The 8,177-nt window shown below is 35.5% G+C and overlaps 1 protein-coding gene across 2 annotated transcripts in view; it reads right to left on the bottom strand.

Annotated features, from left to right (window-relative positions):
• Positions 1 to 2,137: 2,137 nt before the first annotated feature.
• The window catches only part of Src42A (Tyrosine-protein kinase Src42A), a 29,361-nt gene continuing 23,321 nt past the window's right edge, over positions 2,138 to 8,177 (bottom strand). The window contains exons 5-7 of one of the 2 annotated variants that reach the window (XM_014352779.2): positions 6,594 to 6,921; positions 4,751 to 5,086; positions 2,138 to 4,626 (exon numbers count right to left, since the gene is read on the bottom strand). In XM_014352779.2, the coding sequence (XP_014208265.1) occupies positions 4,418 to 4,626; positions 4,751 to 5,086; positions 6,594 to 6,921 (873 nt within the window). In that variant the 3' untranslated portion in view covers positions 2,138 to 4,417. The remainder of the gene's footprint in view (positions 4,627 to 4,750; positions 5,087 to 6,593; positions 6,922 to 8,177) is intronic. The other variant, XM_014352780.2, reaches the window with a different exon arrangement.

Genomic DNA, 8,177 nt, shown 5'->3' with positions numbered 1-8,177 from the left:
GTCATTTATATCCAATAGAAATTCATATTAAAGCTGGAAATGCAACGAACTGAAGATTTATTGCACTAAATATTACATTTTTTTTTAATCTAAAAATTAAAGATTGAATTGTAATCTCTTTTTCTTATTCATTATTAACTTGGAGAAAAATATCTTTTGTTCATTAGATAATATAGCATTTTAACTTCCTAGAGCAGCATTTTTTTCTAAAATGTTGCCTTTTTCTCCCAACGCTCAATTCATTTGTTTAAAAGGTAATGTTCAGGAATATTAAAGTCAAATCATCTCTTTTATAAAACCCGAACTAATCTGTAAATTGTGTTTTACAGTTTCTCATGAGTTCCATAATATTACCCATGTCAAAAATTGTTTTTTATTAATTATGAAATTACTTAATTGGTAAATTAATTGCCAAATGGCTTTTATAGCAGATTGAGTGTTCTTGTAATCTCCTTGATGTTCCGATCGGACTCAGGTATCGCCCATCAATACAATATTCAATTTGATCGTAAACTTTGTTTTGAAAATACATTTTTGTTACTAAGTACTTTATCAGTTTCTTTATGTTGTGCTATCGTAAATTTCACTCCAAAGCTAAAAAATTTAAAAAAGCGATGGTTAGATATGGTACTGCTTTTCGGAAAAGATTAAACTGCGTGATTTTTATTTTTCATTTTTTATTTCACGTGTTAAGGACTTACTGGGGCAGTATCTAATCTAATTTTTTTTAATCAAATGGAACATATACTTTTTTTTTTTTTTTATTACTTTAGACATCAACAGGATGTAGTTATTCTTATTCTAATGGGGACCCACTTCAAAGTCCTCAGTTAAAAAAATTGTTCATTTTTTTTATCCTATACAAATTCTAAATTTTGTATACTGATTTGATATGATTTAAGATATGTATCCATAGTTAAATCGTCAAGTGTGACCAACAATCGATTTTTCATACTTTTGTTATCGTGTACGGATCAAGTTAAAATTTTACTTTTATGTAAAGAATAAATTTTCGAACGACATTTGCTTTTTTTCTACTTTTGTAGAATTAGTATTTAAATTTTTATTATTTTGCAAAGTGTGATTTATTCGATTTACTCCTTCTAAAAAGAGAATTTTGGTTTTCTACTTTAGATAGTAGAAACAAGTTGCTCTATTGTAAAGAGTGAATTCATCGATTCAATCTGTATCGTGTGAAAAGAGAATTCTCGTCTCTGGAAAGTAAAATAACTCTATTCAATATTTAAAAAAAAATGGAATTATAATTTTGATCTAAGCATCACCATTTTTTAATATTTTAGCCTAAGAGAGATATTTCATACTATTTACGATTGCGTAGTATTCGAAATTTATATGGGATTGATTGCAAAATATTTTTCCGTTTTCAAGGATGTTCATTACTTTTTATGAACATATTGTCTTTGAAAGCCGTTGGAAAGTTTTTTTATAAAATTTTGTATTTTTTTGTCATGCAAGGACTTTAAATACTATGTGAACCATGTAATGTATGTTTTATTACTGATTTTTAAATTAATTCATTATTTGAAGCCGTACATACAATTTTACCAGTATTATGGAGTTATGAGCTTCTAATCTAAATGCAATGGTACTAATATACAAGCATGATGTATAGTCCTTTGTTTGCAACTCAATGGTACATACGTGGGAAATAATTTTGTAAAATAAGTTGTAATTGTGTATCCGTAACAGTTTTATACGTATAGTTCTGTGAATACTCGTACAGTTATATTTGATAAATTATTGGATAAAGTTTTGTTTGAAAATTTTTTTATACTAATTACAGTTATAACTGTATAGAATAACACGTTACCGTTATCCAAGAACCGAGAAAGTAAAAAAACTAAGGATTAATAGAAACATTTATTTTTACTCATTTACGTGTCCCTGTTTACATTACTCATACGTTACTCATTTACATCATTTTACTTGCCCCTGTATCACCAAAAAGTATTTTGCCAATTTATCAGCAACATAATTTTACTCTTAGTTTTCTTAATGTATTAAGAATTACAATATTATTATTGAACATTTATTATTGATAAAAAAAATCTGAAATACTTAGAGATACAACAGTAATTTAATTGGCTTGTGTGGATGTGAAAGAAATCAGTCAAAGTTTGTTTACAAAAATTACTTTATTATTATGTATATATGCGTATGTATATTTATATAATCAATGAAAAACGTATATGGTCGCGTTTTGGAAATTTACAAAGCAGTCAATTAAAGAAAAAAAGAGGTTCAAGAAGAGAAAGCACAAATTGATTCACGTCACCTCATAAAACCTTCTCTTTTCCTCCTTCTCTCTTTCGTCTACAAAGTGTATGCATGTACATGTATAAATTCATGTAGGCCACGACTGTTCAATAAATACGATCTCAAAGGTCATACCTACTAGCCCAGCAAACAATACAGCGTTTAAGTTTAAAATACGTTTGCAGGAATATCAACACGATATTCTCCTTTTATTTATAACACTTAATACAATTACAAATGCGTTTGCTAGGCGACAAATTACACTGATGTATTAATTATGCCGTGTGCATACTTTGCAACTGCATAACTTGTTTTCACGCTACTACTGAGCTCTTTTACCATTTTTCAACAAATGTACAATCTCTACAATGAATATGCAAACAACAGTTTCACCAAACTTCATTGAATAGCTTTATTGGATTATCATGAGTAGAGCTAGATTGTGGCAAAATCATATGTCAAAAAGTTCTTGATAAATTTTTGTTTTATAGTTAATCTTAAAAAATTATGTCAGTTTATATCATACAAGTATTTTAATATTCTTATCTTATTTATAAATTAGATAAAAAATTTCGTACAGATGAAACGAATCGATGTCATTTCGGCAAAAAATGTCAAAATAAAGTTTTGTTGTTTTATCATAATTGCAATCCATAAAAAGTACATTAAAATTATTGGACTATCATCTTTTCCAAATGTAAAATTAATACGCACTTTACTTATCGTTTTAATTGATATAAAAAATAAATTACGCTCAACTTTACATCTTAAGAATTATTCTAGAACCTACATAAAAATAAAAAGAAAATCCAATTTAATCAGAAAAATTTGACACATTTATTGCCGCATTTATTACTCACGCAACTCAGTTGTCAAAAATACATACAAACTCTCCATACATTAAAAAAAGAGAGCGGGTTGTTTTTCAGAACCCCAGCTATTAAGAGTTGCGTTAATATTGCATACTATGAGACATAAACCTTATTACGATTCAAAAGTTACCAAGCGCCAATGTATATGTAAAGTACATATATCACGCGAGGTACTCGACTTTTTTTCTAATTTTCGATAATCTTGTATATGGCAGCCAGAATATTAAGAAACAAACGAAAATACAATAGTAATAATACAATAATATTATCATCGTGTGAAGCCAAAAAGGCATTAACACAAAATTCGGTTTAAGAAGGTATTAAATAACTCAGAACCCATACCTCGAAGTCCGGACAAAAAGACCCGTCGTCCAGTTCAATTTATAATATAAGTAAATGCTCTTAGTTATTCAAACATTTTTTAGCATTTTTCCTTATAATAAAGATTATCTACTATGTTTACCATAATTTGAGTAACATCTACTCCTGAATGATCACTTTTTTTGGGTCCGACTGTAAGTTACAATTTTCTCGAACTTGGCTCTAAGTTATTACCATCCAAAAACGAATTCTAAATTAATGTCGTTTTCCACCACAGCGACAATATATGTAAACAGTAATAAAATAATAATAATAGTATTAAAAAATTAAAAGAGATAAAAATAATGAGTAATTGTATTAGTGCTAAATGATACGTCGATAAAAGTTAAAAAAAAGTATAATAAAATAAACAGTACCAAGCGTACACTTTGACAGTGATCACCTTTAAATTTAATCTACACGATTAAGAGTCAATGGTCTTTCCATGAAATATCACAAACTGTTTCTTTAACCGTCCACGACAAGAGAATAATAGTAACAACAATAATAAGAATAATAATGATAATGATAATAATAATAATAATGATAGGACGCCCCTTACGTTGGCGCCTACGCTTCTCCACTTCAAAATCCGCACACTTGTACAATGCATGTATGTACAATGAATAAATGTTTGTGTGCACAAATAGTAAACAAACGGACGAAAAAACACACGCAGAGTCCTTTGGAAAGTAGGAGTTTGTCAACTAGTCCCGCGGCGTGCACAGCTTCATTTCTACAATATCTCTTTTTGTTATCTCCCTCCGCTCGTTCCGAACCGCGACGTATTTCACATCCCGCATGGTCGTCGCGGTGTCCCCCCGAACGCGTTATCGTCGAGTCCGAGGCTCCAGCATTTACTACATGATGCGCTGGTCTATGTTGCGAAACTTCGCAGAGGCGATTACTCAGTAAGCCGAAGCCTCCTTGTACTCGCTGCCCTCCATGGTGAAGAAGTCCTCGAGCTTCCACTGGAGGGTCTCGAAGGTCGGCCTCTTCATCGGATCCTTGTTCCAGCACTCGAGCATTATGTCGTAGAGCGGCGGTGGACATCCCGGTGGGCAGGGCATGCGGTAGCCGTGCTCGACCTGGTGCAGCACCTCCGCGTTGGTCATACCTAAAATCATCGCGTGGCGTGTTAAAATTTAATTTGTACTCCGTGTGAAGGAAAATAAAAAAAAAAAAAAAAAAAGGTTCTGAACTCGCTGCAGCTCTCTACGTTGGAGGAAGCGGCGACTTACCGGGGTAGGGTATTCGTCCGTAGGTGACGAGCTCCGTGAGGAGGATACCGAACGACCAGACGTCGGACTTGATGCTGAACTTGCTGTAGTTGGCAGCCTCGGGGGCGGTCCACTTGATGGGGAAACGGGCGCCGATGCGGGCCTCGTACTCGTCCTCCTTGATGAGACGGGCCAGTCCAAAGTCGGCGATCTTGACGACGTTGCCGTCAGCCACGAGGACGTTGCGCGCGGCCAAGTCCCGGTGGATGTAGTTCTGCGACTCGAGGTAGGCCATACCCGCCGCTATCTGAGCTGACATGTCGATCAGCTGCTGGAGTTTCAGACCTCGGCCCTTTCCTGCGGGAATTTTACAAGCATCATCGGGGATTCAACAAGACCCTTTTTACCGATACTATATTTGGACTAATCAGTTGCAAAGGTTGTAAGGAATGAGCGCATATGGCGTACGTGTGTGGTATGCAAGGGTCCAGTACATGAAATCCACTTGGATATCACTGTAGTCCGAATTTTACTAAATAAATCTTTACAGAATCTTGACAATCTTGGCGTGATTTTAACACGAACTTGTGTGCATACGTGATTTAGGCAAAATCCTTATAGATTCTTCCGAGTACTTCGTATGCACGAATAAAATTGATTGTCAAATGTAAAATCTTATTGAAATCTTATGTAGAAACTGATTGATGAAAAAAAATTGTTGTGTGATATTCCATAATTTTGATGGTGTATCACGTTCAAAATAGTAATTCGTGTAAATCACGTTAGAACAACCAAAGATTTCACAAAGGAAAATCGAAACTACAGAAGTATACTAATCTAAGTTGATTACAGGTATGGACGGTGTCAGTAGACATCACACACACTTACACACATTCTAAGGAATTTTGTTGGCTACATCTTCCTCTTTGGTGTTTTCGTACCCAAAGGTATGGCCATTCCTGTCAGTGATTTCCAAGTGAAACTCACTAAGCTTTTGAAATTGGAATTGTTTGAGTTTTGTCCATTGAAATCTCTGAGATATTGAAAGGCAAAAGCAATTACTCAGTGCTACCAAAAATTACTTCACGATTCACATCGTCAATTTTGTCTTGTTCTTTATCTTTTCACATGTTTTATTTACTCCGACCTTGAAAAATGAGCGCGAAAATAGGGGGTAGCGTTTAACTTTTGTTTCAGCTGAAAGTTACGGCAGACTAGAAACTTCAATTTCCTCAAACCTCGCAATAGCTGAAACGAAAGCGTATTTCGAGAGCTTTTGATTGACTTCTGAATGGATATTGTCACTACATTTTGAGCTCAGTTAATCATATTTTTTTCTAGATGAGAAAAAAAGGGTGCCTAACAAACAGAAAAATAAATTTTTTTTTTACAAGGTTGAACTCAATGTCCTCTTATCTGTATAGTTCGTACCCATGATGTGTGATGCGCTACAGAGATCGAGAACGAGTCTGAAGTTTGGTGCGCTCACCCGGAGCATTGAAAAGAAAAAAAAAATTTAACGATAAAATGACGTTAGTCTAGTATTTCCAGTTAAAAAGTAAGAGAATAATTGTTTCAATGATTTTTTAACGTTCGTTTGTTCTTTTGCAGTTATTTTAATGATATTACATAAGTTTTTAGTCGTTGAATGCTCTGGGCGAACGCTCGAAATTTCAGACTCGCGATCGAGACTTGGACCCATCGCTACCGCTGGACTAAAAGGTCCGCCGCTCTATTATCCACGTGACGCACAAACGGAGCAGGATTTCAGTAGGAGTAGAAGGATGGAAGTTGACGGAGGATCGAGTGGATCATCCATGTTTACAGAAGGTGCGTAAATATGTGTGCACCGATAGACAAGTACCTTGCAAGAACTCGAGGAGACTGCCGTTTCGCATGAGCTCGGTGATGATGTAGATGGGCTCCTCCATGGTGCAAACGGCGTAAAGCTGGATGAGTTTCTGGTGGCGCAGCTTCTTCATGATCTGGGCCTCGGCGAGGAAGTCTTTGGGGTCCATGGTGCCCGGCTTGAGGGTCTTTATGGCCACGGGAGTCGTGTTGTTCCACTGGCCCTCCCAGACCTCGCCGAACTGGCCCTGGCCGAGTTTGCGGACGAATTTTAGGGACGACCGGTCGATCTCCCACTGGTCGCGCGTGCGGTGGCTCAGGCCCTCGGTCACGGGTTTCTCCACCTGTGGACACCAAAGCAGCACCCCCCAAGGACCCAGTCAGTAAACACAAACCATTCCAGCTGCGTCCGTCACTTTGTCTGCTTCGCCCAATTGGCATGTACAGGTACGCACATGTACCTATACTTCGAGCCTATAGGCGTAGCGTACGATTATTTTCGCTCGTGAGTGCACGATGACTCGACTCGTAAGTTGTGAAAGTTTGCGTGATTGTGGGTGATGGGTGGTGCTTTTTCGGAATCTCGATTCCTTTTTGACGAGGGATGATTGTCAAAATGAATGTGGAGCGGCTAATGTGTGTACTACGTGAGAGGTGCTCCAGGCTTGGAAAATCAAAGTGACAATGACGATGCACGATTAAGCTTTTTTTTTCTCTTTCTTGTTGTCGGCCTTTTTTGACTTTATTATGGAATTTTTTGATGTTGAAAATAGAACTTGGAATCGTGAAAATCTTTGGAATAATGGTTTATTTTTAGTATACCGAACAACGGGATATGTAGAAAACTAGTAGCAATTCTATAACCATTCATGGGACCTGACTTTTGATTTGCGCGGAAGTATATTTTCGATGTTTCTAGCTTAGCCGCACTCAATGATGATCAAGTTCTTTGGTTGTCCTGGAGTTATTGCAAAGGTGCTATAATTTATTGTATTTTTCGGTATCAAAAGTCATCAAGCTAAGTTTTATCGTATTTCTTTTTCTGACGTACCCATACATATCTACCTTCTACTTGTTAGTACACCACAGAGTAAAATAATTGTAAAGCAGTAAAATAATTGTAGGAACCAATCGTAAAAACTACGTTTTACTATTTTATTTAAAATGTAAATTCAAGTGAATCAGTGATTTTAACTATTTTTAAAACAAAATTACCAAAACTAATACTTTCTCGAGATTATGCACCTTGAAAAGGATAAAAATTGCTTTTCTAACTACGTCGACTAGTTCGAAAACTACAAAATTGTATATTAAAAGGCGGAGCCCTTTGTTAAGATTGGACATCTCCAATATTCACTACTGTTTGGGTATGCATTCTGTGGTACTGCAGTAACATGTTTAAAATAAAATTTTTGTGCCGATGGACAAGAAGTGTGAAAAACTGATAGGGAAACACATTTATCAGTGTCGACAAAACTGTCGGCGATAGGATCTATTGACGTGATTCAAAGCAACCAAGCTCGCAATCGTACGATGTCTTTATTATTACGTAGCCATTTTTTACACGTTGCGCTGTTAATAAAGTCCTTGTACAATAATA

Source organism: Copidosoma floridanum, unplaced genomic scaffold (genome assembly GCF_036245765.1).
Source record: "Copidosoma floridanum isolate Cflo_tuat_1 unplaced genomic scaffold, Cflo_Japanese_pri ptg000011l, whole genome shotgun sequence".
NCBI classification, from domain to species: Eukaryota; Metazoa; Arthropoda; class Insecta; order Hymenoptera; family Encyrtidae; genus Copidosoma; species Copidosoma floridanum.
Note: the sequence above shows the minus strand (reverse complement) of the source record. Positions and strands in the feature narration are given on the sequence as shown.